This window comes from Mastacembelus armatus, chromosome 9 (genome assembly GCF_900324485.2).
Source record: "Mastacembelus armatus chromosome 9, fMasArm1.2, whole genome shotgun sequence".
NCBI classification, from domain to species: Eukaryota; Metazoa; Chordata; class Actinopteri; order Synbranchiformes; family Mastacembelidae; genus Mastacembelus; species Mastacembelus armatus.
In genome coordinates, this window is record NC_046641.1 from 6,698,299 (window position 1) to 6,719,745 (window position 21,447).

The 21,447-nt window shown below is 39.6% G+C and overlaps 1 protein-coding gene across 10 annotated transcripts in view; it reads right to left on the minus strand.

The window, feature by feature from the left end:
* The window catches only part of ncor2 (nuclear receptor corepressor 2), an 82,016-nt gene extending 61,223 nt beyond the window's left edge, over window positions 1-20,793 (minus strand). For 4 of the 10 annotated variants that reach the window (XM_026322858.2, XM_026322856.2, XM_026322857.2 and 1 more), the window contains exons 1-3: window positions 20,550-20,792; window positions 3,597-3,795; window positions 2,689-2,804 (exon numbers count right to left, since the gene is read on the minus strand). In XM_026322858.2, the coding sequence (XP_026178643.1) occupies window positions 2,689-2,804; window positions 3,597-3,704 (224 nt within the window). In that variant the 5' untranslated portion in view covers window positions 3,705-3,795; window positions 20,550-20,792. Of the gene's footprint in view, window positions 1-2,688; window positions 2,805-3,596; window positions 3,796-20,549 lie in introns of those variants that run through there. The other 6 variants (XM_026322855.2, XM_026322854.2, XM_026322860.1 and 3 more) reach the window with 4 other exon arrangements.
* Between the last annotated feature and the right edge of the window lie 654 nt (window positions 20,794-21,447).

The window sequence follows — 21,447 nt, forward strand, 5'->3', positions numbered from 1 at the left end:
CCAGCTTTCTTTCTCTCTCCCTGTTGAGAGCAGGCAGAAAAATCTGATCCCTAGGGAGGATTTGTCTGGAGGATGAGAGAAAGATTGAGAGAAAGAGTTGGGTGGTATGTTGGGTTGAGTGGGGAGGACAGAGAAGGGGAAAACCAAACATACAATCCCACTATACCTCTTATCACTTTCTTACTGGCATGGGCCCCAGTACGACAAGAACAGAGATCATGTGTGCTGATAGCAGTCTGTTATTGTGAAAGCACTATGGCATTTGTGTGCTGCCAATCACTTCCTTGCTCCCCAGAGGAGCGGCTCTGCAAATGTGCTCGATGCAGGGACAGCTCATAGATAAAGAAAGCAGGCTAACTGCATCACAGCTGGGATGAATGGAAATGAGAGACTGCACAGAAGAGTAGGGACAATGGGTAGAGTCCAGAAACTTCATGCAAAATTAGTTCCGACCTTCACCTTTTAGTTGAGTAATAGGGCTGAACACAAAAATACATATCACATCCTAATGTCCCAGACAACAGGACATATATTTACAACCAACGGAGCAACTATGAGTTATTTTCTAAAAAGTGACCTTTGTAATCCACAAAGCACTGGGGTTATAGGTAAAGGTGAGGAAAGAAATCAATGCTCAGATTGAGATTTTTTTTTTTCAGTAATGCAGCAATAATGTTTTAAACTCCTTAACATTTAAAGAGTTGTGGCAAGATCGTACCAGAACACCAAAATATTATAACACTCTAAGAAAAAACATGGAAAGACATTAATTACAAACATAAAAGTAAATAATAAATTGAATTAGGGAAAATAACCAGCCACTTTAACATGACATAGTCATTAAGTTGGGGGATAACTATTTAGAACTATTTGTGCAAATATTTGGAAAATGCTGTAATTCTGTACACTTATGCTAAATGACATAATCAACAAACTAATTTCTGGCCATTTGGCAGCTCTGACCCAAAAAAAAAACAAAAAAACGCACACACACAGAGTCAAGTGGTTTGACCGTCTTGTTATGCTTGCCATAAAATGTATTCTCTCCCCTTCTCAAGAAGCCTGGGTGATCTCAGACAGATGGGAAGAGGCGGAGTGAGTGAGATATTGCCTGGAGTAAAGAGGAGGATGAAACAACAACTAGCACAGTGGCTCACCAGCGATTATACTGTTGTGGTTTTCTGACCTGTAATTCTGGTATATTTGAAGCATTAACTAAATAGCACCATTTTCACCTTGCCTTGAGTCCAAGATAATTAAAGAGCAAGGGGATGCATAAATCCCTCTGCATAGAAAGAGATGGTGCCATCTTTTAAAGAAAACAGTTTTTAAGACTATATTACTGCTGATATCCTCTGTCAGAATGTGGACAACCCTGAGTTTACTACAAATGGAGACGTGGTGCAGAATTACTGAGAATTATGAAAAGACAAGCATACATCTGTGAGGAATACAGACTGAAGGATTGCCAAGGCCAGGGTTACACTATTGAGACTCTGAATAAGAGCACAGAATGAGGGCTCCAGAGTGGATTCTAAGGCCTCTGAAAGAACACTGAAGGCCTGATATATACAACACTCCCCACCCACAGACCCCTGCCAGTAAGACTAGCATGTATTTCACAGTCTCCACAAAGAAACATGGGCTAACTTCTAGTCTCCCCTTTTGATAGGATGGTTATTTTTTATCTGCTGCAAAACAACTTTACTGATCTACAGTAGAAGTTGCAAAAAGAGTCTGGCAGAAACAACATCAACTATACTAAGGATGACTGCCAAAGCACCAGTGATTTCATGAAGGGCTTCAGCAAATCAGGAGCTGGTGGGAAGCAGTGCTCCCACACTGTGGGCTAAGCCAAGCGGACTGATAAACACACAGCTCTGTGCTTTACATTGACAACCATAATCCTGTCTGACTGATACTTAAAGATGCTGGCCCAACACTAAACAGACATACTCCTTGTATAACATGTGCAAGAAGGTCTGCCATGAAAATCAAGTGAGGAGAAAAAAATATATATATTCTTGTGACTGTGGATCATACAAAATTCATAGAAAACACATAAATTATTCGTAAATGCCCATCCAGGCTCATCCTCAAAAAAAGTTATATAAATATACACCTTTGGTAGGGACAAGACATGAGTCTCCAGAGAGAGAGAGTGCTATTCATACAATGCTTTGCATGTCTTGGACTGCTGAAGATGGCAAAGTTCTGTAAGCTCCATTGCCCCACAGAGCCATTTAACAAAGTTAGGGAGGAAGGGCTTGTGGATGCCAATTACATAAGGATTACACTGGGGAAGAGTTAACAGTAAGAGTCTGCAGCAGAATAATGCTGCTTAAAATGCAGCCTGCATGAGTCTCCCAATGAGCATGCTTGATCTCACCATTGTAAAGACTCAAAAAGGATAAATACACTAAAGGCGCATTAACTGACAACTGACACCACAATTCACCTCTAGTATCTATAAATATTATGCAACCTACAAACAGAGGTGTTAAAGTTTCAGGAGGTTATTTTTGTGCAACTTTATATCCTGTTTTTCAACTTATATTACCTACTAGGTAATGTATAACCGATAAGAAAATGAAATACACCAGGAATTTAAACATGGTGCCATCTAGAGTGAAGGAAATACATTGCTGATAAGGGAACGGGCCTTATATATGAGCATGATGCACCTACCTCTCATTCCCAGGCTGAAACTCTGAAAGCAAGGAAGGCCGACGGCGATGGGGCTGGGCCAGGTGGGAACTGTAATCCCTGGCATGATGAGAGTGGTAGTCCACCAGTCCCACTTCCTGAAACACAAAACAAAACACTGTTCGCATAAATCCTTTCTTTTTGACAATGATGCAAAGGCCCCCAAAATATTACAATATTTTTAGCCTTTTTCTTCATTTCCTCGCCTTATTTCGTCTGTAATATCCTGCCATGTTAACACCAGCTTTCATTTCTTGCTCTCCTTCCATTCGTTACCCACTCAAGTGGGATAACACGCTGAGCTACTGTAAAGGTGCACCTCTGCTAACCAGTCAACCCTCATCTCCTCCTGAATGTGACGACGAGAATGAGTGGTAGGATTAACTAGAGGTGCAGCTGCATGGAGCCTGGGGGGTAAGCATTGGATTCTCCCACCAAACAAGTACAAAAAAGGCATGCAAACCCTGGAGGTCACTGAGTGAACTTTTGCATCAGCTAGAGGCCCATTCTTTGAACCACAAACAGTTTTGTCTCCAATACTTGGAAGAACATAATCTTGATAATTAGAAGATGTGGTTGGAAATTGGAAAGGCCTTAATTTGACCCCATGAAGACAACATGAACTTTCAACTCAAACATCTAATGAGGGAACAGTCATGTGTGCACAACATTGTAACCTGGCAGTGTTGTGCACACATCGGGGGGAAAAAAAACAGTGGGGGGCCCCTGGAGTTAGTCCCTCTCTAATGGTTTGGAGTAATACCCTGATTACTAAATATCCACCAAGTCAGACCTTCAACCACAATAAAATCTCTCATATGATTTCATCTTTTTTAAAAAAAAAGCTGCAGACGGTGCTATTAAATACACTACATAGCTTTACTCCTTACCGTGTGTGCCCGCTGCAGCTGCAGCGGTAGAGTGGCAGGGTTTGGCAGATGCCGTGTGTCCAGTCCAGTCCTCCGGCCCGGCGGCACAGACTGGGAATGGGAGGACATGGTAGCACAGCCGCTTCCTCTACGAGCAGGAAGTGGGTGTGGCTGCAGAGCAGATGCTGTGCATTATTGGCCGTTTCTCTTAGCCAGAATCCTGTAGAGAAAAATACAAGCCGTGAGACATTTTTTGTCGTCAGCTATCTCAGACAGTGAAACTGTCTTGGACACTGCCATACCTGCAAAGAACTATTCATAAAAGCTGTGCAACATGCAAGAAAGATTTTCTGGCCAGTACTTCTACACTAGTTAGAGATCAAAGCGTGTGTGTCTGTCTGCTCCGGATATCAGAATGTCATCACCTCCCGACCACAGCTGTCCACCCCCTCAGTGCTCCTTATAAAGGAGTGAGGTTCCCTGCACCTGCTAGACTGAACCCCTCCTTCACTTCTTTCTGAATGGCCCACTGTCCTCACACTGAGGACACAAAGACAGAGACCAGCCAAGTCAAGCAGCTCACTGGTAAAGCAAAAAAAAAAAAAAAAAAAACTGAGTTTACTGGCAACATAAATACCCCAATGAGAAAGAGAGGGAGAGGTGAAGGTAGTGAGTTAGCCACTGGATTTTAACTTCATATGAAGTTATGCAATCCAGATCGGACTCATCCACAAGGTGTTTGTCATACTGAAGAGTGAAAAATTAACGGAATAATAAAATGTCTCAGGAAGGGCATTTCTATGTCAGAAGGGATCACTCCCATCAGGACAGAAATGTTTCATAACAGCATAAAGGTGATCATTCAGAACAACTTTTGTATTGATTTGGAGTGGCCCTTCACTCTAAGGGAGTAAGTGGACCTGAACCATGCCAGTAAAATATCCCCCACAGCATAGCAGATCCAACGGGTCTGTGCACTGCAGGGCTCAAGTGTTCAGGTTTTTCCTTTTCATTCATCATCCGTCTGTCTATTGCCTAAGAACAGTAAGTATAAACAGGCAAGAGCTAAACTGTAGCACATCCCCACATACCATCTCTGCGAAAACTAAAGTAAATTCTGAACAGACGACAGCAAATAAGCAGCCAAGATGGAGCCATAATCCTATTACAGTGTCCATGAAAATTACAGCACACAAAGACAGAACATTTAACTGTATTGTTAAAACTGGAGAAAATGCTGCCTATCTATATATGAAATTCATTTCAAGCCCTGAGTGGGATTTTTGTACTTTCATGTTGTGGGCAACGACCAGTTCTGTCAGGCCAGTTACTGCACCACTCACAGGCACTCCAAACAGCCTGTGATAGTAATAGTAGGTGGACTAGCACTCGTGACATGTGTCCCTGTGACTCCTGCCAACTGAGAAATTAGGACTCCTGCCATTTCTGGGCGCCTCTGACTAATGATGGCTCTCTCACACAGCTCATGTTTTGTGGCTGTGTGAACCACACAACAAGAGGCACTGTGGTAGGGATTTAGGCTCTCAACTTGGCACGCATCAGAACACCTTGACAAGACACAGTGATCTAGGTGCACTGCAATTACCTGAACAGAAAAGCAAATGTGATGTGAAGAACGGGGGGGAAAAAAAGTCAATTTAACTGTTTACATCTAGTTTTTCATTTCTTTGTTTATTCAATAAGTGTGATAAATTAATCCTTAATAACTGAGACTTTGATCTTGTTACAACACAAAAATTATTCATTTAGAAGGTGTTAGCACATGAACCTTGACCATGAAAAATCCACATCTTTAGTGAGCATCTTAGAATCCTTCTATGTGGAGACTGATGACTGCCAACATATTTTGGGAGACAAAATAACTTTTCAATAATAATTTCACACCTAAATATTAATTATGATTAAAAACTATAAAACACTTGTCATGCCAAAGTCAATCTATAAATGGTCAAATATTAGCTCACTAGCACAAATGCTAAGTCAGCTACCCTCAAATAAGGTTGTGCAATAAATGAATAATGATAGTTAGATATATATCGATATTTTTTAAAACAATAAAATATCGATATTCCAGCCTATAATATGAATACACCCTCAGGCTGTCAGGGCTAGCTGTGGCTTCCTCAGCCAGAGCAGTAAATGGACCCTGTGCTTCTTGTACACTTGTGCCTTTAAAAGCCAAAAAAAAAAAAAAAAAAACAAAACTTTTAAACACTTCTTTTTCTTTTAAACAGCTCTTTGCCTTAGAAACCATTAGTTTGGGGGTTTTCACTGTAGCCATGCACGCTCCCAAATAGTGCATGCATCTCGCAGCGGGCAGGTAGAACTCAGCACAACACCAGCTAATGGTGAACACGCATTATGTTATCCCATCTCGCAGACACATAACGGATGTAGCAGTGCCCAGTACGTCCGGACAAGTGAATCCTCAGCTCATAGGGGAAGAAAGGGTCATAGCTTAATATATTGTTCTGTTTGTTGTTTACCATAGTGGGTTTTGTTTTTTCTTCTCAACTAATACGGTTGAGGTAAGACACTGAAGCAGATGGTAAATTTTTGTAAGCTGATCATTGACCATTGAGTCTAGTCAGTGGACTTTTGGTTGTTTTCTGGAGCACTAAACTAAATTTCTACTCAGGTGCAAGACTTGAACAAAAATAGCTCTATTCTTTTGTGCATAAGCTAAGGCTTAAGGCACTTTTTTCATGTTTATAGTGAATATGAATGTAAGAATAATTTGCACATGCACTTCATTATTATGTTATTCAATGTTCAACATAGTGGAAAATTTTGTTTTTCTCCCAAGCTGCTATGGTTTAATTTGCAGAATTTTCCAAAATGTAAGCTGTGAGTCAGTGACCACTTAGTCTAGCAGTAAAGGATACTGGACACGCTTTGTGTTGTTTTCTGGAAGCACTAAACTCTACATTTTAGTTCAGTCAGAAAAGACACAAATGACTTCAGTCTTCTGTGCATGACCTGAGGCTTAAGGCACTTTTTTTAATGTTATGTTAGAGTGAATTTGAATGTAAGAACACTTACGTTCACGAAACACGAAAATTCGCCAAATAGTTTAAATCAGTTAATATATTGAGATGTGCCTGCCTATTATTAGATTATGTAAGTGGTACACAGCAAGCTGCATTTTCAGCACTATTTTTAAAAATAATATTAAGTATGGCAATATATGGCATGATATACTGGTATCGTATTGTACCACATTGTATTGAGGTACGTATCAGATCGTTGTCCATGTATAAAGGTACCTATCGTGGCATGATGTCCTTAATGGTTTTTGCAGCAGTGTGGACCTGATACTACAGACAACACAACAAGGCATCTACATTCTTGGCACAGTAAAATTTATAGCTGAGAGCCAGAGTGCCAGACTCCATTGTCAGCTTTGGTTTTGACTCTTCTTTTTCCAGCACAAAGACAGGCACCATCTATCCTTCCTTTCCTGCTCGACCATCACAAAGTGTCACTTGATTTTAGTTACGCAAAGCGCTCTATTACAAAAGGCCGAACATGGCTCTGGCTGTAAAGAACAGAGCAGCTCTGTAAACACAGGCCTGAAGAGAAGAAAATACTGCTGAAATTCTCACACAAACTAGAGAATTTGTGCCAAGTAGTCTGAACTGTGGCTCCAATATATTTTCAAGAAACTCATCTTTTGGTGAGTCAGATCTGTATAAAACATCACACCACCAATGGAAAAGTGCTTAGGTCTTTGAGTAGACCTCACAACTGCTGGAACACTACATGCGAAAAAACTGACACAGATTGTAAACATACTTAACAGGGGCCAGGAAAAGAGGACAGAGAGACTTTTGGACCGTAGGAACTTTTTTATAGTTTTCAGAACATTTTGGGGAAGTTCAGCTTTTTCTGTGAGTCCACTCCACTGAGAACTATATTAGTTCTTAGACCACTGTTTTAGTTCCTACTTTGGAATAGGTACTTTTCAGTACAATAGGAACCATGAGTGGAGCTTGTTTACACTGATTCATCAAAGACTAATTTAGGCCAATGCTACTATACCCACCATCAGCCAGCTTACGTTACTGCAGTGCTCCTATTCGATGGATGTGTTAATACAAACAGAAAAAGGCCCTAAAGGTCTGGAGTTCTCAAGTCTATTCCTAGAACTGTTTGATCTGAAAACACCTAAAGAGAGAGGGGGAGAAAAGGCATCCTCCTCAAACACCTTTTTGATTATTGTCCAGTCAATAGAGATTCCCCTAAGAAGGAGGAAAACAAATTTGAAAGCAGTCAAAATTTGCAGAGGACAAAACCTGAATCAAGATGAGAGGATCAAGACAATAAGAGAGCTTTGACATAAACTCTGAGGCGAATGGGGCCTTCCAGACGAGAGGCTAAACACATGCACTGGCACTGCTACAGACACCCACAGGCAAGGCGATGGCTCACAGCCAACACTGTGAATGAACTCAGTCACCTCACTCTCTCACTCTAGTGTGTGTTCTGCACAGTGTAGACTGGGCCTCAGCCTTCAGCAGTGCGAGCCAATATTTCATCCTCCTACCCCCCACCCTCCCTCTCCATTTTAGGAAAGGCTGTGGAAATACTAGCACCAAGTGCACAGATGACTTCCAGAGAGCAGGAGGCTGACTTCAACAATCAGTTTTATTCTACTGACATAAACAGTTCATCAAATCTCTGTGTAGTCTGACTTAGTAGCTTGACAGTCGAGCTCCAAAATAAGAGTACAAGGAATTTGACAGCTTGTAGCTCTTTTTTGGATAGCAAGACCCCTGATAGCATGGCTTGGACCTTGATAGATCCAAGACTGTGACCAACCCATCAACGTGAAGACACTAAAGCACTGTTAATAACATACCCATAAAAATATCTGTCAGTATTTTTACACAGAAAAAAACACAGTAGGGCATTGAGATGCCAGCAAAAACATTCACAATTAGCCAGTGTTTATCGAAAAGAGATGTTGGCTCCATTCAAAGGCATGAGGCTGTTGTGAATAGGCAGATGAGTGTACAGTAATTGGCATAAGGCTAGGTCCGGGAACAACATCAGAAGTCTATAAAGCAGTGCCCTAGAGAGCTGAGCCCAGGGGAGGGGGGCTGCTAGGCCTCTCAGCCTAGGAATGTGGCACCCTGTCAGGTCTCATAAGGATTTATCTCCCTGGAGCCTCATTACCAAAGGGCCCAGAACAAGGAGGATCTCGCTTAAGTCTCAATATTCTCAAATACTATACATGCATGTAAACGCTTTCTTTCCAAAAGATTTTTAAATATTTACTTACAACATAAATGATTTATTTTATACAAAAAAACTCATCTTATGCATTTTGAGGAATAAATGTCATGACTTTTTTTCCTTAGTTATGTCCAGATTAGGGCACAAAATTGCACTTGCAATAATATGATGATATGATGAAACCAGATTGCAAAGCCTGTAATTACACTTTGTTCACATGACACATTTAAGCAAGAGTAGAGCAATCATCAGAAGAAGCATTAAGTTGGCATGCCATGCTGTATCTTCACCTGCTGTACAATGGCCTTGGGCTTGACCAAACCTGACACTATTGTTACTTTAGTGTCAAAGAGGAACATTACATCAGTTTCGGCTATAAAAAAAAAAAAGACAATGCCACGCAGTGTCATGTACTGTCAAAAACCTGCCTTGCTACCAATTGCTACCTCACCTATACCTGTATCAAGAGCTTGAAAGAAAAAAAAAAGTTAGTAAGTCAAACACCACCTGACAGAGGTTGCTGACAGAAATGCTTGAAGCATAACTCCATATGAAAGTAATTCAAAAGTCCATGTGGAAATTCACGTTTATTCCAATGCCTTTAAATAATCTAAATACTAAGCAGTAAAGCCACAGATTTTTTCCATTTTTCTACAAGCTGCACATTTTTTTTTTTTTTTTTGGCTGACTTTCAAATTAATGTTGATGTTACATAACTTGTGTTGTATTTATAATATGGTGTCGCTGATATTTATTGGTCTTGTTTATTAAGTAATATAAAAGATGAGGAAATTAAATAATTGCATAATAAATCACAATCGCAACATTAGAAAAAACAAAAATCACAATTAGATTATTTTCCAAAATCATTCAACCCTAATCACAATCAAGGCTATTCCCCAATCAAAGTCATTTCAATACTGAGCATCTGCCAGAGTCCCGATGCCTTTGTATTTTCCTAGATAACACACTGCACAGTGCACACTTCAAATAAACAAATCTACTTCCTCTTATGTGAGGCAGTGAATCATAAAACATGATGAGTGAACTCACTGTATCGTATAGCATGTTTATTTTTTTAGGTGTCATATCAAATTAGTAGCAATTCAACATGGTTCTGTTACTGCCACGTTGTGTAATGCTGGCACTGCAGGCATTACAACTGGCTACTGGACAGTTTTGGTTTTCTAATTTCAAATATTTCCACACTGCAGATATTTTTGCTGTGTTGTCCTTTGGTTTAGTTGCTGGACATTCTACTCCCACCCTCCCTACCCATTCGCCCAAATATAACAAAGCTCGAGCAATTAATCCACTGAAGCTTCAGTATTGGTGCCCCAGAGGATTTTTAAGGTCAGGCTGCAAAAGCAAGGTCACTCTATGTGGTAAGGCACAATTCAGACAGTGGAAACACTTAAGCCTTTTCCAGTTGACCTCACCCACTTTTTGCTTTATCAGAAGTATCTATGGATTACTCTGTAACACCGCCATTACCCAGGGTACCAATCTTATTTCTGATTTCCCTTTTAAGGCTGAATAATTGTTTCCTAATACTTTCTCTGAAATAGATCCTCGGTCTTTAAACTCCTGTAACCTTGGGTATGTGAAACAGCACTCCAAGAGCAAAACTAATCAAAAGACAGCAAAGATGGGGAAGTCACAGTACAACAGCCAGTAAAAAAAAGGGAAGTTGATTGAAACACCTTTAAATTAACCATGAGACAATAGCAGGAAAAACAAACCCTGGTGCAATGTCCTTTACACTGCCTAGCAGTGACATCCAAACAATGCTGACCAGGCTGAATGCCCCTTTCCTGGTAGACACTGTCAAACTGACATTCAATAGGGCAAAGACAGCACATGATCAATGTAATGTCGAGTACATAATGTAAATGGTTACTGTCAAACACACTACTGTCAGACAAGATGAACATGTGTATACTTTCGCAAGTATCTCAAAAACTCCCTACAAAATACAACAAACCTAATCTTACTTAGCTTTGCCAGTCTAAAATGACTTAGTGCCATCAAAATCTCAAAAATCTTTAAATCCAAACTAATAAGGTCCCTCAACCATTACCGGCAGACAGTCGAGCATTAGAATGAGTTAACATGGAAGTAAAATCAAATCTTAGGTGACACTGAGAGGCCTTAAAATGCAGTAGGTGATTGCCGCTGCACCAGCTTAATATATAGTGCAGCTCTTGGCACGCAGTTGGCTAGAGCATTGCTATTAGTACCCGGCTGGTCAAAGAACATCCCAACAACCATACTCCACATACTCTTGCCTTATTTCCACTCAACAGGAAAACTGAGGTCATCACAGACAAGTCATAAAGAAGACACTGTGAGCAAAGTGTGAACACCCACAGTCAATTGTGACGCTGCTGTAATTTGTCACACAGAAAGAAGTAACCACAGCCTGTCACACCTTTCATTTTGAATCTAACTGAACAACACACTTCCTATCACAGCGCTATTAGCATAAAAAACACCTGCAACCACCAGCGATGAGTGAACAACAGCTGAAGTGATTGTGAAACTGAAAATGGAAGTGTTACTAAAATATAAACAATGTTCAAATTAAGTATATCAATCTTTAATGCAGATTATCTATAGGCTTACCATTGTCAGGCAATGGACGCTAATGTACTAAGGCAAAATTATAAAATCACATTATAATCAAACATTGAGACATTTCTCAGATTTTGACAATGTTAGGCAACAAAATCAAAAAATATTGTACATGCTTTTGTCCAATAACTACCATTTTAATTCTAGTAACATTGAAATTCCACCCAATTTAATTCAAATAAATGCAGTAGCATGCAAACTTTTACACTGCTCCAACATCATTTTACCTTGTATTTACAAAACGTGATTATCAACACGACTAGCACTCAAAACTGCAGTTTCTGCTTTCTGTTTTTAAACATTAGCAGGCAGCCCTTTGTTAGTGGAACCCAGTGCTGAGTGCAGCATTATGGTCATTCTAGGACTGCCCCTTAAATATCAGCGACTCAACCATCAGTTGAGAGGTCAGTGCAGTCACTTTGTTTTTTTCTTTTTTTTGCATTAGTGTACATAGAGCATTACAGTACAACAGCACGGCAGGCTGTAAACTTTTACAAACCACAAATGAAACAGTGAGGGGTGATGAAAACGGAAAGCAGGGCAACATCGGGCAAGGGTGACTGGTTTCTATTCACAGCTCCAATGGTGCTGAATTCTACCAACTTGCATGTAATTACTAAGCTATGAGCAGGACAAACAATCTCTTTATTCTTTTTTGTGTAAATGTTTCATTTCTACAGCACAATTGTACTGATGGACAAATGCATCAAAATGTCGAAATACATTTTAAAATAACCAAAAACATGTTATGGGCTTCAAATTTTAACATATGTACGCATATCAGATTTAAAAGGCACATGTCTGACAAGGAAGAGACAAGACAAACAAAAAAAAAAAAAAAAGGCAAATTATTGGTTGGTCTGTACTTCCAGATGTGGTCATCCAGCTGTAGCCACACTGGACAGTAGAGGAGCTATTGGATTTCCTGCCTGTTCCCTGGCTGCTGGCCACCTCAGAGATACTATGTGAAATTACATAAGACTGTCCCTTCCCCCTCGCTGCTGGCTAGTGTAAAACTGGGGACTTCACATACTGCCTGAGCCAACTACAACTCCCTGTAACCATGGAGGACCAGGCACTTCACCAAAACACACCACAGGATCTGAAAGCTTCATCCTCTCTTTGCGGACACATGCTGACAACAGAGATATAAGTTCAACATAATTAATCAATTAACGGCAACAAATCTATAGCTGTTTTGGCTAAATCCAATTACACTGCACCATCTTAAGGAATCTTAGACATACAGTAATATATGTACTCAGCTCTGAATATCAAGAAGGCTGTTCTACCTTTGAATTACTCCTCTGATTTGTCATATGCAAAACCTGATACCTGTATCAGGTTTTGCATATTGTGTTTTTGTTCAAAAATCCATGTACACTTAAAGTGTCCAAAAGCATTATCACCTCAAGTTTAGTTCAGGTACTTACGGGAAAAAAATGTTTATCCTGGAAACTAATGACTAATTAATATCACCTTGATAATACCCTAAATTGATTACGCGCACCCCAAAAACAGACTTGACTGATGACTAATCAATCAATGCTGCAAATGATTATTTTTTCATTATTGATGGACAAAAATAAAATCTCTCAACACAGACCCTTCAACAGCAAACACACCCCTGCTCAGCAGGACACAATGTGACAGCGCTGATGTTTGAGGTCTCAACTTGTCTGTGAAAGCCTGTTGTTTAAGCCCACCTGACATTCAGCTCTCCATCCTGAGGAACAGGAAATAAAACTGAGGGATGCACTTGTCTGCTGGGCTGACCTACTTCCTCCTTGTTGCTACTTAATTATTCAAGAGCTTTGAAATGTTCCTCTGTATGGAAGCATGCAACCCGAGTGCCTCTGTTTGCCCCTCATGACAGCAGCTTCACAGAGCTTCCATTTATGCATGAGAGGGTTTGTGTGTGTGTGTGTGTGTGTGCGTGCATGGGGGAGTGGGTTAAAGTGTTGAGAGTGGCCATGTGTGTACTGCCAAACACAAATGACCATATGTGCCTATGTTATTTGCACAGACAATATAAACCATCTTACCTAGATTTGATTCACAAGGTCTTAAATTATGGACAAGTTACAATTTAATGGAGGAAAAACACAAACATTAGCAAACACGGATCAGACGTCACACCCACAGCTTGATGTTTTAAGACATTTAGAGGACTGATGTGTTCCAAACTGCACTGTCATGGATCCAGTGCACATGTCAAGACAGGAGTTCAGTGCTCCCACACAAGCAGACTATAACCTGTAATTACACTGCACTTAGGCCTTCATACCTTTCACTTATATGTCATTCACAATTCCCCAGTAAGATCACCAGCTCTAAGGTGTGTGTGCCCTCGGATGCCCTTTCCAACACGCTTGGCAGAATGTGAAAAACAGACTATGCTGTAACACACATTCCTAGTGGAAAAGCTAAGCTAATCAAAGACATAAATATAACACTACCCACAAACAAGCGTAATGTCCTGTAACATGCTGTCATCTCTGTTGCGTAAGAGTCAAGTGATTCACTCACAGCAGAGCCATTTCTAATCTCTGCTAATCTGCTGGCTGTCTCGCTTTTGGTATGCTAAAAGAGAAGACTGTCCTCTTTTTAAAAATGTCCATAGGTCATTGGTGCCAGCAGCTTTGTATTACAACCAATAGTTACATTATATTTAGGGGACCAGTAAAAAAGTCGTAGTCAAGTGAGATAGTATATAAACCCACAAAGTCTGCGATAAGAGGAGTTTGTAATGGATGAGTCAGAAAACACAGGCCTTTCCTACAGGAGACTACTGTTTGATTCCACTGTGACCCAGTTTTTTTTAATCCTTGACCATTACACAAACTTATCCATGTTTATTACTGTAACCATGACAACAAAGGTTATTTTAACCCAAACCACAATCCCTTTGTAAACCTTACCAATTAGTGTTTGTGCCTTACCCTAATGAAACTGTGTTGGATCATAACTTTGTGTATGTGACAAATCTGTCAGGCACAACGTTTTGTGGACATATTCTAAAATTCCTTTGATAGACTATTATAACGTACTTAAAGTTAGTTATGCATGGGTAAATTCCACTGAAGAACATCAATAAAACTGTAAATGTAAATAAACTGTAAATAAAACCCTCCAGGTTTCAGGAACACATTCAAATCAGCTGAAACATTTTTAAATGATTCCCACATTAGGGCACAGAAGATTTTTTGTTTAGATTACAGCTTAGACTGAAAGGTAACATAATCAGCAGCTTAATGAATTGATGCTGACTTACTTTGGCTATTTTCAAAAGGTCATAGAGTTTTACTGAGAAGCCTTGAGCGAATGTTAATTTTATTACTGAGAAAGTATACAGAGCCTAAAGGCTATGGTCTATGTTTGTGTAACACTATATTTTGAGGAGGAGTTTAATGTTAGCAGTGTCTGCACGGTCTACTACACATGTTAAAAAAAAAAAAAAAAGTAAAGAGAAAGAGAGAGCACAAAGTGAGAAACTAAACTTGAGCTAAAATTTGGCTACTTGTGTTTGTGATTACTTGCTTGGGCAGCAAAGTTTCCAGATAAAACCAAAACCAGTGACAGGTTCATACTTTTACTGCGACAGCACCGCGTATCAGTCCAATCTATCACTGAATTACATATAGCTGGCAAATTATTCCCCATAAAGTTGATGGAGAAGTCTAAATACGATTTCAAACCCCGATGCCACAAGAAAACTGTATTACCAAAGTCACTGGTAACTATACTGCCAATTTCCTATGAGAGAAAAGAATAATCTTTACAAATGTTAGAACACCTGGTGTTCCTTAGACAAATCTTCAGAAAACCACTAATTTTTTACTCAAAGTGCATTCAGTAATGAAATTAGAGCTTAAAGTGGGTTCACAGAAGAACATCCACACACTCTCAATGGTTTCAATTACATCTCAACATCTTTTATTCCTGGTTATCCTACCATTACAAGTGCAGAGAGAAAGTAATGAATGTAACTTGATAGGCAAAACAAAATGTTCTTAATTTGTAACAGCATAAAACTACATTTATCTAAGAGGGTACGGTCATTTTTACTACTATTATACTAGTTTACTTAGATTCAAATAGGTGGTGCTCATTACAGTAGGACTGGTGCACACCTTGGAAGTCCTGAGAGGACAACTCCAGGAGGGAAACAATCAATCAGTTGAAATGCTTGTTTTTGATTACTTTATGCAGGAAACATGGCTGACAAATATTAAAAATAACTGAATGTGACTGCAGTCAAAAATGCTAGCTCTAAAAAAATATATTTTGCAAGGATTTGTTGAATTTCTACTATTGCACCACTGCAAATTCCTCGAGGTCAATCTATGTTTCCAGAACCCATTAACCTCCAGGCCAACACTCTGACCCCCTCCCCTTCACAACTGCATTCTTATAACCACATCCTACATGTGAAAGCAGGAGAGCATTAAAGATGGGGGAAATCATGAGGCTATGGGCTAATGGTTACTTGCCGGATCTGAATGTGCCAATATAAGAAATGGACTTTCCTCAAATAGCACATGATAACCATTGTTTTGTTTTTCTATTTGGCAGTGCCAGAAAACAAATACAAGAACTCACCCTCCCAGTGCAGCCACTGACACTGAGATGGTACGGTGTCCAGTTCAATGCCACATTGATTGTAAGTAATCTGAGGCATAGCAATAAGCCAGCTGTGCTTGATCAAAATATTCTACCACACTGAGTCAAGCATAACATTCTCCACACACAAAACCTACCAGGTGCAGTCCTCTAGTGAGCAAGAAATGCCAGACAGCTGCTGTTACTCATTCAGTGAGAGAGAAACTGGGTGGGAGGAGGGAATGCGCCTGGGAGGCAGTTTCACGGTGACTGCTTCATATTTCCCTCTTTGGTCTCTGCATGCTAACTTAACGGTTCATAAAGTGCACCACAACATACCAAAGTTGTATCATTTCCCTACAGCCATTGTTTCATGTGCTGTAATTACAGTGAATCTAAAATTTCAGTTCATTATGCTGAATGAAACACTAATTGGTGGAACAGTTACACCTGAATAGAACTGCGACTGGATTTGCCTAAATTACAAATGACGCTCACTTTTGAACACTAATGCAGACAGGGCAGTTTCTGACATTTGTGATTTATGTCAAATCCAACCTTCTAATCTAAATATATAATATTGATGATTTCAACACAGGCTAGATCAGATACAAAATATTGGGAAAATCCATAACAAACCAAGCAGAAATGTAGAATTGCTTCTTGTATGGCCACATTCGCTGGCTCTGGTCAGCTCTTGTCAGCTCTTGTCATCTTCATTCAGCACTACAAATCAGGATGTCCACACGTGCATGTTGGCAAAAAAAAAAGGCCTTATGCCTTAAGATAAAAAGACAAAAACAAAACAATCAAGTTGTAGTAAAGGAACTAGGTCACTAGAACCTCTGACAGAGTTCTTGCCCCCAGTCTATGTATTGTTCCTAACAAGCTTGTCTGTGTTGCAGCTTTTACAGTTTTAAACCTCAACCACTGCTGATACCTAAACATAACCATATGATTTATGGTGTGAAACACTGATGGTTGGCTTATAAACCCAATTAAGGATGAAAGAAGACAAGTTAGAGACATGTTCTTTCTAACCACAAAAAAGATTGGGCAAAACATGTCCTCAAAGTTTTACACAACTGCACCAAAAGCAATTACCTATTATGCTGTACGTGTAAGTGGAATATCTAGTCTTCCCATTTATAAATTATATAAGCCAGTATGTCACATCAATGACATATCCTACTGAAACAATGTAGTTTTGGGAAACATTTTTGTATGTTTTCATTACAATCTAATAACTGTAAATAATTACAAATATACATTGATATGTTTTGTACAATAAAAACTTTTTTTTTTAAATGTTTTTTAAAAAATATCTGATTGCTGGATTAATAATCAAAATGACAGTACATGCTATCTATATTTATAGCACCACTGAACAGTGACAAATTTTCACATTTGTGCTTTTGAAGGGCACTTTGAATTTTAATAGAAATATACTGTGATTCATGATGATGCCACATTCGTTTTCTTCCCTCATGAATTCACTGTGAGGATTCTTCTTTCACCGACAATAAAAGGAGCTAGAATTCTCCCCTTTCCAGTTTCATAACTGTGTTGTGTTTCATAATACGAGGAGAAATTGAACTAGCAGTGAAACAGTCTCCCTGAGGCACCACACTGAGCACAGGATTATCTTTGCCCCCATAACCCTTTTGGATAAGGGGGAGATATCTCCTCACTCTCATTTAACTCTTTAAAATCCAAACTGTTAAGCTTGTACTGTACAATGAGCACACAGAACTCCAGTTAGCAATGTCACACAGTAACAGGTCATTAACATACTTTGTGCTCTTTAGACTGTCTTGTCAGACACATCCACTGTCTCCAGGCCCAGTATAACACCTGAAACCACAAGTTAAACTGCATCACTATTGCAAATTAACCAAACCGTCAGGTAGAAAAAAAGACTTGGCCCCAATTGGCTGCTCAGTGTCCACCTTTCTTGGTCTTTAGTCTTTCTCTAGATCTTTGTCCATTTCATTTACTGAATATTCTTCTTGTACTGTAGTTAGAGTAGCTTCTTGTCTGCAGCCTGAAATAACATATTTGTAAACACAGGTGTTTGAGAAAGTGTGGCTTCTTTCTTCAATCCAGCCTCAGTTCTTACATCACCCCAAAGCATCTTTGCACTCTACAGATTAAATAAATCAATAGTACTGACAAACAAACAAACACACACACACACACACACACACACACACACACACAAGAACACAAAAGAAGGAAGAAAGGGTAACTAAATGTAGATGTTTACATTCAGTGAAGTGGATTAGTATCGTTTACCTGAAATTCATCCCTAGTAAGAATACTTATGTTGTAGCAGAGTGGTGCTAATAGCGTTATGAATCTGCAATATTAAGAACACTTAAAACTTGCTGGTTAAGTAAATAAGTTGTCATACTTATGCAATCTAAATGAGTAGAGACATTATTAATATTTTCGACTAAAGAATTTCTGTTTCACAATAAGCCTTAGGGTAGTTGACCAGTGAAGAATGTAAACATTATGAATGCAGTGTTTCTTGCACTTTTTTTTTTTTTTTTTAATAAACGTAAAGGCTTACCACATCAGCTAAACTATTTCCTGAGGGGGGGACATAGGTTAACTAGATTACATAACCAAAAAGAGCAGCTCACCAAAGTTACAAAAGAATGTTTCAGTTACCACTAATCGTATCTAGCTATGCAGAGGGTTTTGGTTTAATGTTCCCGGTCTTGAAATATGCTCACCAGCCAACACACGTCTCCTCTTTACCTCCACTATTTATGTGGAACGAGACAAGTTTCAGAGAGAGGTAATCTCAAATCTTTAGCACATAAAACTAAATCTACTGTATCTGCATGTATTTACACATCATGTGATAAGGCCTATATAAACAAGGTTGTTCACAGCTTCACCTGAGGAAAATCACACACAGCCTAAGATAGATTGCATCATGTCTATGTGGAAATTAAAGAATAACTATGAACAACACAGGAATGTGTGGAAATCCGTTGGGGTTTTTTTTTGTTTGTTTGTTTTGTTTAAATATCCTGAAACAACATTTGTAAATGTGTAATTCATTTTCCAGTGTCTGTGAGTTTAACAGAAACAGTTTTCTAAGTCAAATTTAAATAGAAATGAAACCATTCTGTAGATTCAATGCACTCAGCACAACATCGCTGTGAAGAAGTACTGTTCGAAGTATCTGAGGTCAATGGTTCCCTTTTCACAGAAATTCTGAGTGCTGGTGCAACACTAGATATAGTTTAGTATAAAAATACAAGTGTGTATTAACTTCATTCAAGCTATAATTTAATTCCAGTCACCTTGATGCTCTGAGGTGCCCAGAAATGTTCTCACACTACCAAGTGAGGGACACAGATTACGCATCATAGATGTGGATGTACAGATTTTGGCAGCAGACAAAAACAGACTGGCCTCTTGTTAATGATCATCCAATTTGGGGTAATGTTATGTCCCTTGGCTTTGCACAAGAGGCTTTGGTTGTCCTATTAAGATGTCCACGGTGTGTCTTTAAAGATGTGCCTGTTCTTACTAGTTTGACATTACAGCCAGTTGACAAATAAGCCACAATGATATCGATTATTAGAGTAGTGACCCTGCCAGCAGCTTGGCAACAAATGAAGTCCAGATGTTTAAAAACAGAGGCTGACAACCACTGTCTCGCTCAAACACATGTCCACCGTCACAGCAGCAACTCATCATTGTGACAACCAACAGTTATCACTAATCCCAGTGTTATTTTCTTGTGTCAGTGACTTGACATCAAAACAGCTACGGACAACTACAGTCAGCAAAAAGCAGCGACGCTTTAATAACAAAGCAGCGAGTTACCGGCTAAAGTTAGATTTCCTGCTGCTAGACCGCACTAAGTCAACTTCATGCAAAACCAGTGTTTACAAAATCAAACCGGGCGCTTTGTGCAGTCAAGTTAGCACGCTAACTAAGTTAGCCAGATGGCTAGCTGAAAATATTTAGACACGGCAGATCGTGGACCTTATTTATTGGGAGTGGATATTAGTGATGCCGTGTGTGGACTAACTATCGTATTCACACAGAGAAAACAGACGCTGGATTAATTCAGTTCGTTTCAATCTGTTGTTAGCTAACCCACTCAGACCTGACAGCTAGCTAGCTTAGCAAGCTAGCAGCGTTAGCTATTAGCCCAGCCTAGCCATGTAGCACGTGTTCCTGATTTATACAATAATTAAGGAGCTGGCGAGAGGCAGCCAACTAGGAGTGGTGTGCTGAGGTGAGCAAGCAGCTAGGTGACCTGTTCTCTGGCATTTCACGGACTAAAGGTTTGATGGGAAGTGTAGCCGTAAGGTAGCGCATAGCCTCCGAACGGTCAATACTGCTATGTAGCCGTGTTTCTCCTCCAAAGAATAGCCGGACCCCATCGTCCAACAACAGCACAGAAAGCCCCCCAAACCGACGGACAGCCAGCAATGGAAGCTAACTAACCTTAGCGGCGAGCAAGATAAAGCCTTCGGCGGCGTTATCGTACAGCAGCTACTGCCTCAGTCCTTGTCAGTCAGTCCAGCTTTGCCTAAAAAGCTTTGCGCGTCGATTAAGTGTCTCGCCCCAGAATTAATCCACATGAAAGAGTAGTTTTCGTTTTCATTTGTTCCGCTGGCGGATTAAGCTATGTAATGCCTGTTCCTGCACAACACAGTGGTCTGGTACTACTCCTTGAGCCGCTGCTGCTGAGACCATAGCGGGGCTGAACCGCCTCTCTCTCCCAATAGGTCCGCACGCTCCCTCGCTCCTCCTCTTTACTCAAGGACTGCACATCTCCCATGTCCATAAGTTCACTGTACAGGGAGGAAGCGTCAAAGCCAGTGATCATCATAAGGCAACATCACAGAATCCCATACAAATATTATTATTTCCTTTGTAAGTGTGTGTATCTATGCATATACTCCGATAAATAAAAATGTTCATACTTTAACTGCACACAAATTGGCTTTGATCACCACAGTTAGACTTTTGTCAGACACATCCACAAACAAATATAATAAATCTATCTATCTATCTATCTATCTATCTATCTATCTATCTATCTATCTATCTATCTATCTGTTTGTCTATCTATGTCTATCTATCTATCTATCTATCTATCTATCTATCTATCTATCTATCTATCTATCTATCTATCTACCTATCTATCTATCTATCATCTATCTATCTGTCTATCTGTCTATCTGTCTGTCTATCTATCATCTATGTCTATCTGTCTATGTCTATGTCTATCTATCATTGTCTATCTATCTATCTATCTATCTATCTATCTATCTATCTATCTATCTATCTATCTATCTATCTATCTATCTATCTGTCTATCTATATCTGTGCAAGTTTC